This window comes from Patiria miniata, unplaced genomic scaffold (genome assembly GCF_015706575.1).
Source record: "Patiria miniata isolate m_02_andy unplaced genomic scaffold, ASM1570657v1 HiC_scaffold_11, whole genome shotgun sequence".
Lineage (NCBI taxonomy): Eukaryota > Metazoa > Echinodermata > Asteroidea > Valvatida > Asterinidae > Patiria > Patiria miniata.
In genome coordinates this window covers 3,766,991-3,791,061 of record NW_024037049.1, presented here as the reverse complement: position 1 = coordinate 3,791,061, position 24,071 = coordinate 3,766,991, and the positions used below count along the sequence as shown (strand labels likewise).

Here is a 24,071-nt window from a genome sequence, read left to right as displayed (position 1 = left end):
AGTATTTTATCTCTGGACAGTTGCTGCAGCAACACTTTTATGACAAGATACGGTAACATGAATCTTTAAAGGATAACCAGGTAGGCTTACTTTAACAATATTAAGGAGCATTTATTCCAAACTAAAATTTGAACGGAATAGACCCCTGTTTCAACTAAATAGCCAAGTACACATACCTAATATCTTTTTGAAACTCCAAAGTAAAATAAACTGCATACCACACAAGCTATGGTCATTTCAAGTTAATCTTGTGAAAAATCAAAATTTCAATAAAATGATTGATAAAGCATGAGTAACCATTCCACGTAATCAGTTTTTACACTTAAAATGTTTGAAGCTGTAAAAATGGATACAAAATAAGTCAACAGCACTCAAACAAACCTACTGCTAAGTTTACTGTCTGCTACTACATGTTTAAGTCTTTTACACTATTGTATATCGTCTATTGATTTGGTTGCAATTGGAAGCACAAAAAAAAACACATTAGGCACTTTTATAAATATCTCAAATACATAATCTTTCTCAAGTCATTATCACAGATTGAAAAACATAATCCCTGCATCAAAGACTACTAGAGTCTAAATTTTAACTTTTGGTCATTTCAACAGCTGATTGCTTGTTTTCAAAAATAAACTTGTTATCTTTGGTTTTGTAATGTGGGCCCAATTTCATGGCTTTGCTTAACACAGGAAAGAATATTCGCCAACCATAGAACATATGTGATGCGATCAAGCTAAATGAGTCTTTTGTCGACCCTGGTCAAAATCTTTTTTACTACAGATTTGAAAAGAGCACAATCTCAGCATTACTGCTGTGGAAACTACATGCTGATACCATCTTTAGTTCAAAATTATGGAAGTGGGAACACCCAGAGACGTGATGAAGTGATGTGATGAAGTGGCCCTATTTTGATCTGTATCTCCAAATGAAAAGTCCCGACAAACGACTCATGTAGCTTGATGGCATCACATATTCGAACAAAATGTATTTTGTTCTTTTGGATTTTGCTGATAAGCATATAAGAACAATGATCATAAGCACAGAGTTGTGTGGTTGCAACGCCAAGAGTTTGGGTGCCAAACTTGATTTAATCATTATTGGTGATGACATTCATTCATTCATTTCATTCATTCATTCTTTATGATTCCGATCAATGTGATCAATCACAAGGACCTTGACTATGACACTCCTGGTAAAAAAAAAGTTTCATTCACAGAAAAAATCACAATCTCTTGTCTCATTGCGCTTCATGTACAGGGTGAGGAAAAATAGCGGAACCCTAACCCCAAAAAATGTATTTCATATTTACAAAAATATATAGCACCAAAAATAATCATGAATGGAAAGCCAATTTCATAAACTTCTTTTAGATGAAAAAATACTGAAATTGCTCAATCCTTTCAAATAATATCATCATTTAAACGCAATGACCCTAAAACCTGTTTCGTCCAAAAATAAAGCGATTTATTGTGTGTTCTGACTGTTCTTTGGAACAACAAAGAAAATGACACAGAATACTTTTTTAAAAAGCCGGGCCTTCAAAAGGAGTTTGTTGAATATTTTTAACTTTTCACCTGAGGGTTTATCGCTGGTGATGTTTGAAGATACTTGTGACGACGATTCTTGAAAATCGCATTTTTTGACGAAAGAGGTTTTAGGGTCATTGCGTTTAACTGGTGATATACTTTATGAACGGATTGATTAATTTGTGTTATTTTTTCATCTAAAAGTAGTTTATGATATTAGCTTTCCAGTCATTATCATTTTTGGTGCTACATCTTTTTTATAATATGAAATATGTTTTGGGGGGTTTCGGTTCCGCTTTTTTTTTAACTCACCCTGTACGTACATGTAACTAAGCCCGTCCCTGTTAGTACATCACTCCTTCTTACCAGTACGTCTCAAGCCTTTTTTTCACTGTCCGCTGAGGAAGTCCCTCATGTGCTTGTTGACCACGTCTGGCGCGTCCTGCTGCACCCAGTGACTGGCCCCCGGTACGATCTTGATGGTCAGGTTCTGGACGTATTTGTCCGTCCCGTCCAGGAGTTTTATGGTCAGCGCTTTGTCCTGGTCACCCCAGACGATGAGGGTCGGGGTGGTCATAGTGGACTTGATGCGTGGGGGGTAGCGGACGGCGGCACGGTAGTAGTTGATCATCCCGGTCAGGTTACCTGTGTGTAAATAAGTACTTTTTAAAGATGTGCTCTTCCAAAAAATAGATTTTTTTTTCTCCTCACAAATTTTCAATTGGTATATTTTGTTTTAAAGACACAGTCCATCATTTACAGCTATCCAAAAGTAACTGACATATTTATTGTTGAAAAGCATACTTGGTTTAAAGATAGTAATGGGACTAAACTCCCCTATGAATTATTCTTTCTGGCAAGCTGTCATTTTGAAGAAATCAACGAAAGAAGGCCTTTCTATCGATAAAAACGCATCGGTGCAAATGTCCATTGGTATATTGTTTTTTTATTCAGCGAAGCGCACACAAGCGTTGACTAGACGCACACACGCGCGCGGTTGCTATAATTCGTTGGTTCAGTGCGCGACATCGCGTAGCTGCAATCAGCTCAGTGAGAACGTGTCTCAGAAGCTGAATTCAGGCCCAATTCAAAACATGACTCAGCAACTTTTGATTTGAAATCGAGATCCTAAAATATTTTTTCTCGGAATATACAGCATTCACTGAGCTGAAACTTCATCAGGTTAGTTGTTCAGCACTTAGTTGTTTTGAGCACTTTTGTTGCTTCAAATGAACGTAATGCACAAATTACAAATGATGCTACCCCCCCCCTACACATGATGCTACCCCCTACACATCCCCCCCCCCCCCCCCCCCCCCCTCTGTGATTTTGGGTGTCTGCAACCTACTGGAAAAGGGCTTTAATTTTGCGCATGACTGAACCCGCCCTGCGAGAGCCAAATTATTGTCAGGCCACAAATAAGTCGAATTTTGTAAAGGAATAAATCAATGCAATCAGTGGAATTTTTTGTTCGATGTCTCATTCAAAAGTGAACACTTTTTACATTGCTGAGACTAAAACGGCGAAGCTGCCATGGCTCGCTGTTGAAGGCGGGAAGGGAGGCTGAATTTAGGGTTGGGGATGGGCATGATGGAAGGGGATCGGGATTCAAGATGGTACAAAGGTGTAGGTCAGTTTTTTAAATGCCAACATAAAAGTCAACAAATGCCCTTACATGTACATGTATGTGCATGTACGACATCACCACCATCATCACACATCCCCCACCCCACCCTTCCCCCACCCTCTTCCCCCACCCCTTTTGACAAACAACAAAACAAAACCACAAAACACATTTTCCATCATCTCGTCTAGACCGCTCACATTTTCAAAATATTTGAATCAGAAAAAAATGTTTTTTAGGATAAAATACTCGAATTTATGGCACAGCTCTAAAAATGAAACTAGTTGCAAGAGCTTACTTTTGAGGCTCACGTCAGTTGAAAAAAAAAAAATTTTGAAATGGAAATCAACAGGAATGATCACCCTTTTCAAGGTTTTTACCGAATACATAATGTTTGCATCCATCAGAATGTAAAACTGTATGTTACACTTTGTGTTACATGTATATCAAAATTAAGAGGTCACTAAGCTCTTTTTAATCTTGGTGGAAAGTAAACGTCCTTAAGACTCATTTTTCAGGATCCTGTCACAAACAAACCAAATAATAAAATTCGAGATTTTCTGAACATATACATGTACATGTACCCATTGTATCGGTATGTGACACTTTTGAATGATTTTGATTATTGCTTTCACAGTTACATGTACAGCCTTGGACTGATATAGATCAATCCGGGCACACTGTCACTTCTACCGGAATCATGAAGATCCCCTTCAATGGCCAAAGCATTGTGCTAGCTATTGTTCAGATAATCCATTACGGGGCAGTTGCTATGTACAGTAGCATGCTGATGGTTTCGCCATTGAAGGATGCTTTGTGAATGTGCCCGGATATCTTGTACTCACTCATATCACAGAATGGCTGTTTATCACAACGGCAAATACGAATCCAGACTAAAGCTATCATAGGCAAACACAAGTGACACTGGTACACTGTATGTTCTGCAGATAAACACATTTCCTTGTGAAATCAAGGTGCACTACTAGTAGTCAACACAGTACCCAATTTGAATAAATGCTAGACGATATCATAACATGATTTTTAATGGGCAAACAAACCACAAGGAGAAACTAACTAGATGGATTTACATGTATAGGCCTAATAATTATAAAACTGAACAAAGCAAATGACTGGAGCAGGGTTTGAACCTGTGACTTCCGGATTGCCGTACCCTTGCTCTACCAACTGAGCTACATGTAACCATCCCTATTTTGGCAGTACCCCATTTTGTCAAAAATGACTTTGTTCAAGGGGTGCTAGTCAGGAGCCTGTATGCCATGTAGCCAGGGATCACACCCAAAGTCAGAATGCTAGCAGCATCAACAATGCCGCACACCTGGGTAATAGCAAACGGAGATCACTCAAAGAGGGTACGGCTTTTTACTACAAATCCTCAAATATAACCTCAAGGTGTTTGTTTTTTTAAATATCTCCCAAAAATCGGAGTTGGAATATCAAAGATGATGAAGGATATCTGGCTAGTTCACAAAGAACATAAAGAATCCTGGAGAAATATACATTGTAGGTGACATCATCCCATGAAAACATCTCTTCATTTGCACACCAGCTTTCATCAATTGCTATGTGTTAGCATTCAGCACTTCCAACTCAAGAACCATTGCGTTTCAAGAACATAGGTCTGGGAGCGGCCACCTATAATGGAGGATGTTGACATCATTTTGTAAACCAAGGTTGACTTTGCTCCAAATTACAATTTAATAACTTTTTGACTACCAGCATTTTTTTTTGATAGACAGCCCATGCTTGCTAAAACAAGTATCCAGGAATAGCCTATGTTATATAACACCGAAGTAAATCCTTGTCATTTGATTGGAGGATTGTAGGTCATGCGGCATTCATTAATCGAATCATTGCACGGCCTACGTCATAACCGTGCATTTTTGGTTCCATTCACCATGCATTTTCGTCCCATCCCTTTTGATCTTTTGCACGCCGCGTACACGCTAAGACGCGCAGCGGCCCAGCGCTATACGATCTTTGGGCTATTTAGACCATATCATGCGTTATAGCAGTACAAAACTTGCCTTTGAAGTTGCAGTTGCCTTAATGATTTTTTTTCTCATTTTTTAAGAACTTACAATGTTAATTTTCATTATTGTTAATGATTTGACTTTTCATACCTTTGTTAGCCTTGGCAAACTGAAAAAAAGTAGTGGATATGTTACAATTTTGTGAGTTTTGCTTGTTCTTAAATTTTTATCCTCCAATCGAATGACAAAGATCTACTTGGATGTTATATAAGACAAATAATGAATATTTTGCATTCGTGCAATGGTGGGAATATTTTCATTCGTTGAAAGATGGAATGTTCCATTCAACTTGGCTTCGCCTCGTTCAATTACGTTCAATGGAACATTCAATCATTCAACTCATGAAAATATTCTCACCATTGCACTCATTAACATTCATTATTTGTATACCAGGGCCCAATTTCACGGCGCTGCTAAGCACAAAAAGTTGCTTAGCACAAAACAAGTCTGGCTTATAAAAGCAGGTTATCAGCCAAAACCCCATGTGATTTTCATGCTAAGGAAACAAAGCTGAATACAAATCACAAGCAATATACATGTACATCACGTGGAGTTTTGGCTGGTAACCTGCTTTTACACATGTAAGCCAGACTTTTTTGGTGACTGCAAAGCAAATTTTTGTGCTTAGCAGCGCCGTGAAATTGGCCCCTGTACTGGCAGCAACGTAATTATATAATTGACCTCTATTAAAACCCAGTTATTCACAAAATGCAGTCACTAATCCAATCTCAAGTCAAATCACAAGAAAAATGGAATGACCAAGAAATGTTCACAGTTCATATATAAAGTCTGTCAACAGACCAGAGACTGGGTAACTTGGAGCTAGTAGCGTATCCAGGTTTTGGGTCAGGGGTGGGGAGGGGGGGGGGGGGGGGGAAGAATGGTCATTTTTAGGGGGGAAGTGATGAGCCAGATTTGTCTTCCCATTTGTATAACTGGTTAAATGCAGGGAGGGTATTGCAACTACTAATGGTTGTGAGGTGTTCGTGCTTTCATTTTCTTAAATAAAAAAGGCAAAGTGGGGGGGGGGAAGCTGCCACCCTCCTTTACTGGATACATCACTGCTTGACACTGACGACTAAGGCCTGGGAGGGCTAGACAACAACTGTTTGGCAAACATTTTACAATGTATATGTCTTTGCCATCTTGTCATGCTTGTGGCATTTATTACATACGCAGCTGGAATGTTCTTGCATCAGCTATTAGAGCTGTAACCGGTAGCAACAGTTGATGAACAGCTCTACATTATCGGTCTACCAGCATATATTTGGTTTTACCATAAAAACACTTGTGTTTACGATGTGTGCATAGTGGCATTGGTGAAAGCTAGTACAACTGAGTGAGCTCATACTTGCAGGTTCACATTTGAATAAATTATATAGAGTGTGAAATTAAAGTTGGCGAATGGAGACTGGACAGTTTCCTACTTAAATACCATATTTTCTCTGAAAAATTAAAATTTGTCTGAGCAGTTGTGTGTCTAATGGACTCGCTTAAAGGGACATTACGTCCTGGAAGTTGGTCAATTAGGCTGCAAAACGGGTTTTACACGCAATGATATTGATTGGAAAGAGCATTTATAAGTAGGATATAAACATCCACACCACCATCCTTTAAACACTCTGCGCTTTTTGTGTTATTCTTGCGAGAACGAATTTCGCCGGGGGTCAAAATGTTGACACTCAAACATCGAGCTGTTTGGTGCTAGTCGTGAATCCTGCCACATTTGTGTATTAGTGCTGTGTGTATTACCTGTATGTGCCACACACACAACACACGAGTATACTGAATGAACACGGCTGGTAATGTGTATGCGATGCCGCAAAATGTCAGATGCAAACGACCGGTGTTTTTTTTTGGCTTTTCACTGGAACGTTTCTTTCAACCAGACCTTTGAAATAGGATTAGTAAACAATCCAAAACATGAAATTTTGGGGGATTACAGGCCGTAATGTCCTTTTTAATGACATTTTTACTTGGTATATTCTATTACTCCTTGTAAAAAAAACAAAATCCATGACTTTTCCATGAGTTTTTCCATGAATTTCCATGATAACTTTGAATTCCAGGATTTCACCCATGACTGTCAGAACCTTGGTGTATCTACCTTTCTGAGAGGTGCAGTACTTGAATGCCTCGATGTCTTCCTTGCTCATGTTCTCTTTGTGTCGGAGACCCATACCGTCCGACAGGAAGGCTCCCGAGATGAACCCATAGTCATTCGACCGGCAATTGAGTTCGGGGAGGAACGGCAGCTGGAAGAAGAAAATGTACCTGATGGAAAAAAAGAAAGAAGAAAACAGTGTTAACGAAAACAGTTTTAAATGTATGTAGAACCTTTTGTTTTTGCGAATTTTTTTTTTTTGGTTTAAATCAAAGCAACAAAATTGCTCAAATTCTCGAGTAAGGTGCATCTAACAACTACCCTGAAGAAGTATTGCCTTTGCTAACACCTCCCCCGTAACACCTCTGTATCTTGATTGGCCAAGAGTGGGTCACATGGTATTCGCTATTTTTGCTATCCTGCTGTAATGTGCATGGCCAAAAAGATGCCAAAGTATACTATGCGACCAGCATTGTAGGTCAAATTAGGTTTTGCCCTTCACCGACGTATAAACACTGTATACTCAGTGTGTTACCTCCCGAGTGAAAGTTGGGAGAAATCATTCGGGTGGGACTCGAACCCATGACCTCCTGCTTTCTAGTGCAGATGTCTTAACACTCGACCACCGAGCTAACAGGATGGCTGGTTCCCATCTTATGAACAATAATAATTGAGTGGTCGGGCACAACCCGACCACTCTTTGGATCTGTTACAATAAATCTTTCTTTCTTTCTTTTTTTTCCCCGGACAATACTTCTCCGCGGGTTTTCTCCTAAACGGTATACGGTATGAACTTGTAACTTTCATACAACCCTCATCCGAAGTGGTGCATATTACTCTGACGTCATGATGACGTCATCGGGTGTCAAATTACAAGCGATTTTAGCTGGAAAAGGGTCAAATTACCTTCACCTATAACTCTTGAACAAAATAATCAGTGGGTTTATATTCTGTAATAAGATAGACCATGAATTGATGAACATTTCTTTTCGTGTACGTGAACTCACTTGACCTCTTCTTCCGGGACAACAGGAAGGTTAAAGTAAGGTGAATTCAAAATGAAGACTTTAGCCTGAAATCAAAACAAAGCAAAATTTCTTCCATACAGTTTACGGTATGATCATAAAACCTAGTGTGAATTTGTACCACGTTACGAAGATACTATAGATTTTGTTACGTTATCATGACGTCATCAGGTATCAAATTACAAGTGATTTAAGGGCAAATTTTGACGAAATACATGTAGTTTGCGCTATATCTTTTGAACTAAATAGAGTATCGTGTTCGTTTTTTCGTGAGGTTGTAGACTATGCCGTGAAAAACATTTCTTGTTCCCGGACAAAAAACCGCTTGACCTTCACTTCCGATGTTACCGGAAGTGCAATAAAAACCGAATATAGCTCAAAAGCGGAAGCATTTTACTACACACATATAAATTATAAATCATGAAAGTGTTTAGTGAGAAATGCCAGTCACACAAAAAAAACAGTGTGATGACGTCATTATTCAAAAGGGCACCCCCTAGTGGCACATACAATATTGTTTGCTTTCTTTAATTTGAAAACCATCCGTTCAAATTTTACCAAATCGCCCCGTGATATTTTCTGACTAACCACAGATAACTTGGCAAGGTTTCAAATTCATGACGTAATCAGACCGGAAGTTACTTCTATGAGAATTTGAAAATGATCATATTTTAAATTAAATTCTATCATTTGATCCTTGTTGTATATCTTCGTATATATATACAATAAATATATCTTCACACATATAAATAATGCAAGTGTTTAGTGAGAAATGCAAATCACCAAAAAAGTGTGATGACGTCATCATCCGAAAGGGCGCCCCCTAGCGGCACACAAAATAGTGTTTGTTTTCTATAATCTAAAGACCATCGGTTCTAATTTTACGAAATCGCTCCTTGATATTCTTTGATTAACCACAGATGACTTGGCAAGGTTTCAAATTCATGACGTCATCTATGAGAATTTGAAAACTATCATATTTTAAATTGAATTCTATCATTTGATCCATGTCGTATATCTTCGTAGCCCAAATAACGATATCCATAACAATGTTAACCTTTTGCTTCCAAATACCAGTGACGTCATGAAACCGGAAGTTAGATGTTATAAATACATACAATTATATTTTCCATATTTCCATACGTTATTTAACTTCACAATAAACATTTATCCACTCCGAACTAAATCAGTTTTCACTTCCCGATTTTTAATAATGACGTCATCAAGCCAGAAATAACTCGTATGTGTACAGAAAATGTTTATGGAAATTTATCACACCGTTAAAGATGCATTTTTAAACAAAATAGTTTATTGTGATGGAAAGGATTTAATTTCGTGATGCCTTGTTCTTACATCAACATATTCATAACTTAACTCGGCAGTGTTTTATGAAAACAATTGCCTGCCCGACCACTCTGCGTTTGTAACAACAAACGCGAACCTCTAGTGTTTTGTTTACTTTTCTCAAATTTTGATTAAACCTGTTCTTTGCTGCATGATTAAATAGACGATTTATAATTTACTCTGTTGCCAGACATAAACAACTAATTAATATTACACATATTTCACAACCACGATGACAAACCTCTTTCTTTCAAACCATTTTCCTCCACCTGTTGTAAACCTACATACTGTTTTCCAGTAAAGGAATGTACGAAAGACACTGGTGAATCCATGCTAGGTATATTAATCATTGGCAATGCAAGCATTATCCCATTCACGCTAACTAAATTGGTTGCCCAGAAAGTAACTTCTCCCCCTCCCCACTCCGCACGCCCCCTTCACACGCTGTATCCGCCAACGTAATGAAAGTACCCGCAACATTTCTTCGTTTAAACTCCTCATGGCGTTCATTTGAAAATTCGTTAGAAATAAAAACTAGTCCACATCAAATTTTAAATTACTACGAAAATTTAAAATATATTATTAATCCAGGAAACAACCAAGGATGCACTTTACTTTGTTTTGCACTTTCCTCAATGGTAAAAAGAAAGGGAAACACATAATTACAGTTGCACATTTCTAACATGAAGAGGCAAAAACAATTACATTCTAGTTGAGTGGTCGGGCACAACCCGACCACTCTTTGGATCTGTTGCGATTAATTGAGTGGTCGGGCACAACCCGACCACTGTCTAGAATTGTTCTCATAAATCTTCTTTCTTTCCTTTTTTTTCCGGACAATACTTCTCCGCGGGTTTTCTCCTAAACGGTATATGGTATGAACTTGTAACTTTTAGCATATATCAACCCTCATCCCTAGTGGTGCATATTACTCTGACGTCATGATGACGTCATCGGGTGTCAAGTTACACGCGATTTTAGCTGAAAAAGTGACCAAATACTTTCACCTAAAACTATAGAACAAAATTATCATTGAGTGGTCGGGCACAACCCGACCACTCTTTGGATCTGTTACGATTAATCTTTCTTTCTTTCTTTCTTTCTTTCTTTTTTTTTCCGGACAATACTTCTCCGCGGGTTTTCTCTTAAACGGTATATGGTATGAACTTGTAACTTTCAATATATATCGACCCTCATCCGAAGTGGTGCATATTACTCTGACGTCATGATTACGTCATCAGGTGTCAAATTACAAGTGATTTTATCTGAAAAAGTGACCAATTACTTTCACCTATAACTCTTGAACTAAACATTCAATGATGTTTGTATTCTGTAATCAGATAGACCATTAAACGCTTAATAGTTTTTGTCGTGTACGTGAACTCGCTTGACCTTTACTTCCGGGTCTACCGGAAGGTCAAAGTTAGGTGATTTCAAAATGAAGACGTCAGCCTGACATCAAAACAAAGCAACATTTTTTCCGAACGGTTCACGGTATGATCACAAAACCTTGTGTGAACTTGTACCATGTTACGAAGATGTTATAAATATTGTTACATCATCATGACGTCATCGGGTATCAAATTACAAGTGATTTAAGGGCAAATTTGGACAAAATAGTTTGCGTTATATCTTTTGAACTAAGAGTATCGTGTTCGTTTTTCCGTGAGGCTGTAGACTATGCCGTGAGAAACATTTCATGTTACTGGATGCAAAACCGCTTGACCTTTACTGCCGGTGTTACCGGAAGTGCAATAAAAACTGAATATAACTCAAAAGTGGAAGCATTTTACTACAGACACATATATTATGTAAGTGTTTAGTGAGGAATGCAAGACGCAAAAAAAACAGTGTGATGACGTCAACATCCGAAAGGGCGCCCCCTATCGGCACATATAATAGAGTTTCCCTTCTTTAATTTTAAAACCATCCGTCCAAATTTTACCAAATCACCCCTTGATATTCTCTGATTAACCACAGATAACTTGGCAAGGTTTCAAATTCATGACATCATCAAACCGGAAGTTACTTTAAGGAGAATTTGAAAAGGATCATAGTTTTAATTTAATTCTATCATTTGATCCCGAAGTCCAAATAATGATATCCATTACAATGTTCACCTTTGGATCTCTAATGCTGCGACGTCATCAAACCGGAAGTTAGGTGTTATTAATACGTCATCAAACCGGAAGTTAGGTATTATTAATACAAACAATTATATTTCCCATATTTTCATACGTTATTTTAACTTTACAATGAAAAATGATCCTCTCCGAACTTTATCAGTATTCACTAACCGTTTTTGACTGATGACGTAATCAAACCAGAAATAACTGTTTTTTGTGCACATAGAATGTTTACTGAATTTATCACACCGTTAAAGATATCTTTTTGAAACATTGATTGTACTTGAAGGGATTTAATTTCGTGATCCTTCTTTCGTGATCCTTTTTTAACTGGGCAGTGTATAATGAAAAGGCTGTCCGCCCGACCACTCTGCGTTTGTAACTCAACAAACGCGAAACTCTATTTGATGTTTGTATTCCGTAATCAGATAGACCATTAATTGATAAACATTTTTTGTCGGTACGTGAACTCGCTTGGCCTTTACTTCCGGGTCTACCGGAAGGTCAAATTTACGTGAATTCAAAATAAAGACTTTAGCCTGAAATCAAAACAAAGCAAAATTTCATCCAAACGGTAAACGCTATGATCATTAAACCTAGTGTGAACTTGTACCATGTTACGAAGATGTTATAGTCTTTGTAACGTCATCATGACGTCATCAGGTATCAAATTACAAGTGATTTAAGGCCAAGTTTTGACAAAATAGTTTGCGCTAGGCCTATATCTTTTGAACTAAATTGAGTAGGCCTATCGTGTTCGTTTTTCCGTGAAGTTTTAGACTATGCTGTGAGAAACGTTTCTCTTTTCCGGACACAAAACTGCTTGACCTTTCCTTCCGGTGTTACTGGAAGTGCAATAAAAACTGAATATAACTCAAAAGCGGAAGAATTTTAATACAGACAAATATACCGGTATTATGAAAGTGTTTAGTGAGGAATGCCAGACACAAAAAAACAGTATGATGAAGTCATCATCCGAAAGGGCGCCCCTAGCGGCACAAAAAATAGTGTTTCTTTTCTTTAATTTTAAAACCATCAGTTCAAATTTTACCAAATCGCCCCTTGATATTCTTTGATTAACCACAGATAACTTGGCAAGGTATCTAATTCATGACGTCATCAGATCGGAAGTTATGTCTATGAGAATTTGAAAACGATCATATTTTAAATTGAATTCCATCATTTGATCCATGTCGTATATCTTCGTAGCCCAAATAACGATATCCATAACAATGTTAACCTTTTGCTTCCAAATACTAGTGACGTCATGAAACCGGAAGTTAGATGTTATAAATACATACAATTATATTTTCCATATTTCCATACGTTATTTAACTTCACAATAAACATTTATCCACTCCGAACTAAATCAGTTTTCACTTCCCGATTTTTAATAATGACGTCATCAAGCCAGAAATAACTTGTATGTGTACAGAAAATGTTTATGGAAATTTATCACACCGTTAAAGATGCATTTTTAAACAAAATAACTTATTGTGATGGAAAGGATTTAATTTCATGATGCCTTGTTCTTACATCAACATATTCATAACTTAATTCGGCATAGGTTTTATGAAAACAATTGCCTGCCCGACCACTCTGCGTTTGTTACAACAAACGCGAACCTCTAGTGTTTTGTTTACTTTTCTCAAATTTTGATTAAACCTGTTCTTTGCTGCATGATTAAATAGACGATTTATAATTTACTCTGTTGCCAGACATAAACAACTAATTAATATTACACATATTTCACAACCACGATGACAAACCTCTTTCTTTCAAACCATTTTCCTCCACCTGTTGTAAACCTAATACTGTTTTCCAGTAAAGGAATGTACGAAAGACACTGGTGAATCCATGCTAGGTATATTAATCATTGGCAATGCAAGCATGATCCCATTCACGCTAACTAAATTGGTTGCCCAGAAAAGTACATTCTCCCCCTCCCCACTGCGCACGCCCCCTTCACACGCTGTATCCGCCAACGTAATGAAAGTACCCGCAACATTTCTTCGTTTAAACTCCTCATGGCGTTCATATGAAAATTCATTAGAAATAAAAACTAATCCACATCAAATTTTAAATTACTACGGAAATTTAAAATATATTATTAATCCAGGAAACAACCAAGGATGCACTTTACTTTGTTTTGCACTTTCCTCAATGGTAAAAAGAAAGGGAAACACATAATTACAGTTGCACATTTTTAACAAGAGGCAAAAACAATAACATTCTAGTTGAGTGGTCGGGCACAACCCGACCACTCTTTGGATCTGTTGCGATTAATTGAGTGCTCGGGCACAACCCGAACACTGTCTAAAATTGTTCTCATCAATCTTCTTTCTTTCCTTTTTTTTCCGGACAATACTTCTCCGCGGGTTTTCTCCTAAATGGTATATGGTATGAACTTGTAACTTTTAGCATATATCAACCCTCATCCCTAGTGGTGCATATTACTCTGACGTCATGATGACGTCATCGGGTGTCAAGTTACACGCGATTTTAGCTGGAAAAAAGACCAAATACTTTCACCTATAACTATAGAACTAAATTATCATTGATGTTTGTATTCCGTAATCAGATAGACCATTAATTGATAACCATTTTTTGTCGGTACATGAACTCGCTTGGCCTTTACTTCCGGGTCTACCGGAAGGTCAAAGTTACGTGAATTCAAAATAAAGACTTTAGCCTGAAATCAAAACAAAGCAAACTTTCATCCAAACGGTAAACGCTATGATCATTAAACCTAGTGTTAACTTGTACCATGTTACGAAGATGTTATAATCTTTGTAACGTCATCATGACGTCATCATGACGTCATCAGGTATCAAATTACAAGTGATTTAAGGCCAAATTTTGACAAAATAGTTTGCGCTATATCTTTTGAACTAAATTGAGTATCGCGTTCGTTTTTCCGTGAAGTTTTAGACTATGCTGTGAGAAACGTTTCTCTTTTCCCGACACAAAACTGCTTGACCTTTCCTTCCAGTGTTACTGGAAGTGCAATAAAAACTGAATATAACTCAAAAGCGGAAGAATTTTAATACAGACAAATATATTATGAAAGTGTTTAGTGAGGAATGCCAGACACAAAAAACAGTATGATGACGTCATCATCCGAAAGGGCGCCCCTAGCGGCACATAAAATAGTGTTTCTTTTCTTTAATTTTAAAACCATAGGTTCAAATTTTACCAAATCGCCCCTTGATATTCTTTGATTAACCACAGATAACTTGGCAAGGTATCTAATTCATGACGTCATCAGACCGGAAGTTACTTCTATAAAAATTTTCAACGATCATATTTTAAATTTAATTCTATCATTTGATCCATGTCGTATATCTTAGCCCAAATAGCGATACCATTACAATGTTCTCCTTTTGCTTCCAAATACTGTGACGTCATCAAACCGGACATTCGGTGTTATGAATACATGCACTTATATTTTCCACATTTTCATACGTTTATTTAACTTCACAATGAACATCCACTCCGAACTAAATCAGTATTCACGTCCCGTTTTTGACTAATGACATTTTTGACAAGTCAGAAATAACTTGTATGTGTACATATAATGTTTACTGAAATTTATCACACCGTTAAAGATGTATAACAAAATAATTTATTGTACTGGAAAGGATTTAATTTGGTGATCCTTTGTTCTTACATAAAAATATTCATAACTTAACTGGACAGTGTTTCATAAAATAGTTGTCTACCCGACCACTCTGCATTTGTAGCAACAAACGCAAATCTCTAGTTAACAATAATTGCGCTTTACAATTATTACCCCATTCATCAGGCCAGGGCTTGAATTGAACGACGGCCACGACGGCCAGTGCCGTCGTTGCCTTCTTACTGGCCGAGGTGCCCCACAAAAAATCCCTGTCTTCACGGCCAGTTTTGCCTTGCCCCATAATTACCTTGGCCGTCGTGCCCTTTTTGCAAAAACATCTATCAGCCTATTAAAACCACTACAATCCTTGATTCCAGTTGTTTTTCCACACATTGACAATGTATTTCGATGCCATGCCAGCCCGATCAGTTGTCTTAATATCTCGCCGAATCAATCACACGCGCGCAGTACGGCCTTGGTGCCCTCTATAATTTTGCTCCATTCAAGGCCAAAGTGGCCTTGCCCTAAAAATCCCCAAATTCAAGGCCTGTCAGGCCATGGGACCACGTGGCAGCCGATATCAGCGCTCAATCGGTCCTCGACCCTCACAGGTACCCATTTATACTCCTGGGTGGAGAGAGGCAATTGTAGTTAAGTGTCTTGCCCAAGGGCACAAACACCATGTCCCTGGCAGGGTTCGAACCCATGCACCTTCGTACATGAGGCAAACACCGTAACCATGGTAACCACTGGACCATGGCATTCTACAACGGTATTGTAAGCAAATGCATACGGGTCAACAGATGTTGCGCAGGCATATTGATCCCAAGCGCTTGCGCTACAGAGCTGGGTTGAAACATTTTGTGAAGGGGTGGTTTGGAAGAAAAGTTCAAGTAAATTTTCAACTAATTTCGAATTGAAATAGAAATACACTTTTAATTGTATATTTATGGTAGTTGTCTCTTAAAATCAAGCAGCATCTGAGGGTGAGGTGCTATAAAACAAATAGTGACTGCTTTGACTTGTGATGTAATAAAATTAGCCTCCCGTGGTGATCTATGGAACATTCTATTTTCTTGAGAAAATAGAATGCTAGATGGATCACCTTGGGAGACGAGTTTTACAATACCACTTGAAGCAGTCAATATTTGTATACTACACATTTGGCGAAAACAGAGGAAATGTATGCACAGTTTTTTGTGCCTCATAACAGGAATCCGTTGCTAATTAGAAAAAGCTGCTGAACACTTTACATGCTAAGCGAAATATCATTGGAGACCTTGTCACAAGCAATCCACATTTGGGGGTTATTGGAGGCACTGTTTCCATTTAACAAACTTTCAAGTCCTTTTGCCTTCCGTTTCAAACATAGCAGGGCATATCTCTAGCAAAATTGTGCATTGACAAAAGGGTGCATATATTGAGATGCATTCTGTTTTGTGCTAGATGTGACCAGTCTGATGTGACGAGGCAAAAGGGCGTAACTATACGACATACGTCTTTTTGCCTTACGTTATGCTCATTATCAAAGTGCCATGATAATGCACTGGATGTGCTATCTAAAAAATACATGTATAAGCCTTTTCATTATGTTGGTGATAGATCATGGTAAAATGGTGCAACGAGTTTAAAATTGCCTTCCCCCCCCCAAAAAAAAAAACCAATAAAGACTACAAACTGACATTTCTACGGTATACAACATGATTTACAGCCTGCGGTAGAAAAATTGGTTTAACTGATGGTAAAAAATATAAAAACATGGAAAGCCTTGAACTTTTAACATGATTTTCTTGAAATGCGTTTTTTTCCCCCCGAAGTTCCACCCTTTTGCCGTGAGAGGGCCACCCAGTGAGATACAACTGGTGCATGTACCAGCTCATGCACTTATGCATGAAGTACGCACGACTAACTTTATTCTCAACATGCACAAACCTATACTGCCGTAGCAAATTCGCAAGCACATCTGCACCCGATTTCATCAAACTCCTCGTAACTTACGATGTATCGCAGCGATGCGACGCGTCATATCTCTACGCGATCCATTTCACAAAACACGTCGTAGGTGTATTTATAGCACAACTCGGTGACTGTTTTATGTATTTAGTCAGCGTAAAGTAAATAGTCGTCTGATATTCAACAAAGAGTCGTCAGATCTCAGCTCAAAATTTGTTTAAACGTAAAACAAAATGGCGGCCGTGCGATGCAATTTTGAAGGAAAACAAGCCCTCACTGGACTGTAAACTACTTTGAAATTTCAACTTCAATATTCCGGTCTAATTCATAATTATTCAATGAATTTTCTATTTACAACTTTACGCACATTGCCTCGGTATTATAATCTCGTTTATGTAATGTTTATGGCATAAAACTGGTTGAGAAAATGACTCTTCTTATTTTGCGATGACCACTAGACACGTCGTAACTTGCGACGTGTTTCAAGCCGTTGTCAAGGAACTTACGACGCGTTCAACACATCGCAACTTTCGTGAAATGGATGATACGACGCGTTGCGAGTTGCGAGGTATTACACGTCATAACTTGTGTTGCGACGCGTCGCAGCACTTCGTGAAATCGGGTGCAGGCTTCCTCAGCAATGCATTGGAATGTCTCCCCCAACTCTCCCGCTGTAAACGTCGACAGGGTACTAGTACAACGGAGTCCACATCAACACTTACCAAGAAGCCAGGATCTGTCTCCAGTTGAGGTTGTCGTTAAAGCAACGGGGGTGGGGTATGTTCATGACGATGAGCTTGTCCACGATATCGGGATAGGTTGCAGCCACGTACCAGGCAATAGCTCCACCCCAGTCATGGGCCACCAGGGTGCATGAATTGTAGCCCAGGCCTTTCACAACTTCCTTTACATCCTCTGTAAGATAAGTATATTTTATTTGCAGGAAATACAATATACTGATCCAGTAAGCCCCGCCCACAAGCATGTCAGATTTTTGTGTACACATGGCCGACATTAATCTCATATGTGTTTGGTGGAAGGGAATTTTACCAGTGTGCTCTAGACACATGTACATGCATAAAGAGGATACAAATTAAGCTATTGTAATGAGAAAATAATAATAATAATGATGGTTATTTATAAAGCGCACGTATCCACCATTATTAGTGCTCAAGGCGCTACATCATTATTACCCTGCTCATTGGGCCAATGAAACATTCTAAATACCATCTCAGCTCTCTGGGGAGTAGACAGCTTGATGCTGCCATTTCGGCACAAAGCAGCTTAAATCAACCACAATAATCACCTGTGCCCTCACAGGTACCCATTTACTCCTGGGTGGAAAGAAGCAATGAGTGACAAAGTGCCTTGCCCAAGGGCACGCGCACCATAACCCCGGGCAGGACTCGAACCCACAACCTACAGAATTACCCGCAGACCACAAATTCAATGCTCCAGACCACGAGGCCACGGCGCTCCACAAATACAGACCGAATATTCATACAAATATTTATAATCACCCAATTGGAGGACGACTGCATTAAGCTTTGCTCCAGAATTATAAAATTATAAGATGTCAGATGTAACAGGGACAGAAAAAAAGTAGACCCCAAAGTTAATAGCGTGACCCAGATATACAGAAAGTTGTACAAAAGCCGTACACAATTTTGAGTATTCTATAGGTTTGCGCACAAACATGGACGTGTCCAGCAGTGTTGTAGGTCTGGAGACCGGTCTCGGTCTCGGTCTCGAGACCACTTTTGGCTGGTCTCGGTCTCAGTCTTGGTCTTGAGAGCTGTGGTCTCGGTCTTGGTCTCGGACTATCCGGTCTCGACTACAACACTGGACTGTCCAGCAGGCTACATTGTGTGCAGCAAGTAAACTCTCTCTGTCTCTTTGGTTTCGTTATACCTGTAAGTTTGTCCATGGTGTAGTTGGCGACACCGCTCGGAGTGTCCGAGTCTCCATACGCACGCTGATCAATGGCAACAACCCTGCAATTCCACAAAGGCAACCAGAAATTCATTGACAAAAATAAATGTTTACATTTTTTATATTAGTGTCACATTCATTCTCTAATGTCACGTTCAGCAGATTTATCCCCCGTGATCGTCGTGGAGCCTGTTATTGCACAACTTATCAAGGTTGATCAAGACACTCACAACTTTATGTTGTGAAAGTAAATGAATTTCTATTTTCCTCTTAACATAATTTTTAGAGTTGCCCAACGATTCCGAAGAAAGCAGGACAAAATCATTTTCAAAATGGCAGGCTGAGGTGATCCAACGACTGATTCGTGAATGAACAAATTCACACACAAACAGCTGTCGTAAATGCTGCTTTTATCTTCGTCCGAAATGTTTAAATTGCAGTGAAATCTCGATAAGTCAAACTCTGATAACTCAAAACAACTGTTTAGTCAAACAAAGAATCCATTGCCTTCAGTAGTATAACAATGATATATATAACCCCTGTTTAACTCAAAACTCTGCTAAGTCAAACTTTGAACCTGTTCCCTTGAGGTTTGACTTATCGAGATTTCACTGAATTTAAAATGTTGCGCAGCTAAGCCAAGTTTCGTGAAATCGATCATAGCTTTACTGCGCAACAAATTTGTTGCGTAAGTCTCGCATGGCGAAAGCTGCGCACTTTTTCGTGAAATCGGCTGCTGCAATACCTGTAGTCTTTCTTGAATTCCATGATCTGATAGCGCCACGAGTACCAACACTCGGGGAAGCCGTGCAACATCAGCATCAGGGGTTTAGTCTCGTCACCAGCTGATACGTAGTGCAGCCTAACGTCCTGCAGGAGCAAAACATCCAAAAGGACGGCTCTTAAAATTAGAAACCAGTTCCTGAGACTGGATACGCAGACTAGTGGGAGTAATGCATTGCAGGCCAGAAAGTGAAAAGGTGCAAACTGTGGAAATTGCAGGAATTAACTTGCAGCCACTCACATTTTTAACAGCGTAGTGGCTATCGTTACGACAGTCGTAGCGCAATATTCAAATACTACTATGTAAAACGCCTTGGTCCAGTGGTTACGGTGTTTGACTCACGCACGATGCATGGTGCATGGGTTCGAACCCTGCCAGGAACATGGTGTTTGTGCCCTTGGGTAAGACACTTAACTACAATTGCCTCTCTCCACCCAGGAGTATAAATAGGTACCCGTGAGGGTTGAAGACCGATTGAGCGCTGATATCGGCTGCCGCTTGGTCTCATGGCCTGATGAACAGAGTAATAATTGTAAAGCGCTTTGAGATTGTTGATGCGATGGAAAACGCTAAATATGCACTACGATTATTATTATTATGTTATGGCATTGTAAAAACACAATGCAAATGTCATGAATATATATCAGATTTACAACTGCCCATCCAACCAGAACGCTTCGGTAGTGTAAGACCGAAATTTGTACTGTCCCAAAGCCCATACTACCGCTCTCACAACAGGTGTTCCACATTACACCCCAAGGCCTTCACGTCACTCTTTCCCAAGCAACGCCCACAGCATACCAAGACTGTGATTGCACCCTTGTACAGGGGAAAATGACCTCATAGCTTACTCCCCCAGACTGACCATTACGTCAGTCCATGGTCAGTCTACCTTTACTCAGAAATGATGTCATACATGTGTAAGTTATGTTTTCCTTATATGACATCATCTCCTATTTTCACCTAAAGATGCCCCTCAGAAATTGTATAAAATGTCCCCATTTTCCTGCTGTCATGGAGTTCTCCTTTTTCTCCCTGGGAAACCAGAGGCATAGCCATAAGCTGATTCAGCCCTATGCTCTGGCCAGTCTTCATCTACGATTTTTCTTCCGTCTCCCACTTCTGTTTTTATACCAGACCCGGTTTTTAATTGAGTTCTTGAGAATAAAATAGTTTCTCCGTGAAAGCTGAGCTGATACAAGTGGGTCTTTGTATTCTTCGTTTTCATCGTTCATCCCGCTCTTAGCCACAGCTACCGTATCATAACATATAAGTATAGTCAAACATCCCAAAGACTATATCCAATTTTATATGTTACAGTAGCTCGATTGGGTCCATGTTAGATTAATAATGAGCTGGGGATCCGGGTTCAAAACCCCTGCCGCGCTACTCAATTTTTTTAATTTATTTTTTTAATAGATTTCTTAAGTTTTTAGGTTTTTCATCAAATTGATTTTTTTTTAGATTTCATTTTCTTCTTTAAAAATCAGTGGTACTTTCAATGGAGAATATTTTTTTAAAAGGGAACTAAGTCAGAGAACCTTCGGTTGATAGTCTGGTTCCAACAGCCCAAAAAATGTGACGTTGAATACTATTACGTCAGGGAAGCAGACAGTTCCGTAACGATAGCAGTTGAAAGTCTTGTTACGGCTGCCATAACGATAGTCACCGTGTTTTAACAATAGTGTGATATCATGGAAATTCCATCTACTCAACCAACGTACATGTACACATGTACATCTTCAACAAACCTTGGTGCGTATGAAACCGTGGGTCCCGAGATCCGGATTGTCCAAGCATTTGGGTCTGGTGTCCCGTGTCTTCCAGCTGAAGACCCGCTTTGGTCCCTTCTTGATGGCCGCAATCATGAGATGCAAGCAGACCATGGTGCCTCCAAAAAGGGCATAGCTCACCGTGAAAACCACAGCAAACAGCTGGGATAATATACTCTTTGCCATGGTTGACTAACTGATCTTCCCAACTGTGGGGGGTGGAAGAAATACAATGTAGATACTCCAGGTCAAGAATTAGAATAAAAAAAAAAGAAATTTAATTAAATTTGAATTAACCCATGAACCTTCTCCTCCTACTTAGTCTAATTCTAAAGAGGCCACTTATATTTGTGTCTCAAGCAGTGGCATTTAACATCCTGGAAAGAATGCTGCATCCTGTTGCCACTTTGGAAAGAATTTTGCATCCTGACGCGAATTTCGAAACAGAAATCTAGTGACCTTAACTTAAGTTTTGAGACCCTCTTGTCGACTCTAGTATTGAGAGTCTCAAATTTCTGGACAACGTGACATGTACAAATTCACTAAGTTAGCCACATTCGCCTACAAATCTCTCTTAAAACTTTGTCAACATATTCCTTACAGTTCTCATATGAAAGTATACTCTCTGAGGTACAACTACAAGATAAGCAAACAAAATTGGCTTTTTTTCTGATTAGAAGGTAGCGTCAGGATGCAACAGTTTTTCCACACATTTCCCATTTTGTTACAAAAAAAGTTAGAAAATACAAGTTTTAATGCTCTGACTCTCCATAGATTTTGAACACAATCAAAGAAGTGACGTCAGGATCCTTTTCTTTCCAACATTCTTTGCAACAACATGAAGCCACTGAGTGATTGCCCCCGCTGACATGACTGATCCCTGCCGCGCAGCTGCCCCCTAGATCAACCCCATGCAGTTCCCAGACCCAGCCCAGCAAACTGTACCCAACTTTAAACATTAGGTCTGTAGTTGTACCATCCATGAGAATGACTATAGGCACACATACATGACATACCTCTGGTTCTACTGCTGGTTCTGGAAGTACATGTACCCTCGTTGCGACATTAGTGTTGAGCAAGATTCGGCAATGGGTTTGCAAAGTAGTTAACAACTTTACGCAATACAATCCATCATTCATACATGCAATATCTGATTATCAATCAATGATTGATAATCAGATATTGAATCATATTGCAAGTCATGCCGGGTTACTTTTTAACTTGGACACGAAGACGGAAGAGGGTCTATCTTTTCCGGCTTCTAAAAGTTCTATTCTTCATAAGGCTACTGGGAAAGGTTTGTCTTAATAGTAATAAGATGAAAACTGACCAGCGGTAGTTATGACAAGTTTTATACAATCCGAAAAACCTTGGAAACTGGAAATATACCTACGTGCGTACTTGCCCGCCAGTCGACCGGTCGCGTTCAGTAAGTAAGCGAATTGGGTCATCAGCAGTAACCTAGGCCTCTTGGTGGCGCGGCGCACTGCTAGCGTAACTACTAACGGAAATGTTCAATGGTACGGTGCGTCTTAAGACGCACCTTCTTTCGTTGATTTCTTCAAAATGACAGCATGCATGCCATAAAGAATAATTTCAGAGGGAGTTTAGTCCCTTCCTGTCTTTTCAACCAAGTATGTTTTTCAACAATATTACGTCAGTTGCTTTTTGAATAGCTGCAAAACGATAGGCTGTAGCTTCAAACAGACGAATGGCTAGCCAAAAGAAAGTTTGTCTCAGTCCGAGACTGGGTTTGTGTTTTATTTCTCCATGATTAGATGGTATTCCTTTATACAGCTTGTCAAGCTGCCGCTGTAGCAAGCGGTTCGGCATATGGTATAAACAAGATGAATCAAATCACTGAGAAATAAAACATTTCTCCATATTGTTCAATAGTGCAGCATTGGCTGGTCTCGCACTCTTAATATTCTTTCAGTAGAGGGCGCGCCACAAAAATAGTGGTCTCGATAATTATCTACCAATAAACTACTGAGTTTGGGGGGCAACAACTCCAGAAATACAAGATGTATTCAATTGAATTTTCCTGTAGTGATTTGTCATTATGTTTAACATTACGAGATTTAATTTCATAAGAAACCGTCAAACAATGAAGCTACATTGACCGTAACAATACAGTGTTTTAAGCGCGACAAATGCAATCCGAATGAAAGTCAATGTGGATTTTTCGCAAGTAAAACACTACATTGTTAC

At 39.0% G+C, this 24,071-nt stretch overlaps 1 protein-coding gene across 2 annotated transcripts; it reads right to left on the bottom strand.

Annotated features, from left to right (window-relative positions):
- Positions 1 to 1,560: 1,560 nt before the first annotated feature.
- Positions 1,561 to 23,322, bottom strand: LOC119742351 (epoxide hydrolase 4-like). Of its 2 annotated transcripts, none has more exons than XM_038218276.1 (7): positions 23,254 to 23,322; positions 21,840 to 22,069; positions 20,050 to 20,174; positions 19,284 to 19,366; positions 18,095 to 18,287; positions 7,309 to 7,475; positions 1,561 to 2,171 (listed from the first exon to the last, which is right to left on the bottom strand). In XM_038218276.1, the coding sequence occupies exons 2-7, from the start codon at positions 22,044 to 22,046 to the stop codon at positions 1,915 to 1,917; spliced, it is 1,032 nt and encodes a 343-aa protein (XP_038074204.1). In that variant the 5' UTR covers positions 22,047 to 22,069; positions 23,254 to 23,322; the 3' UTR covers positions 1,561 to 1,914. The 2 variants fall into 2 exon arrangements, with proteins under 2 accessions (XP_038074204.1, XP_038074203.1); XM_038218275.1 differs by having other exon boundaries at positions 23,250 to 23,295.
- Between the last annotated feature and the right edge of the window lie 749 nt (positions 23,323 to 24,071).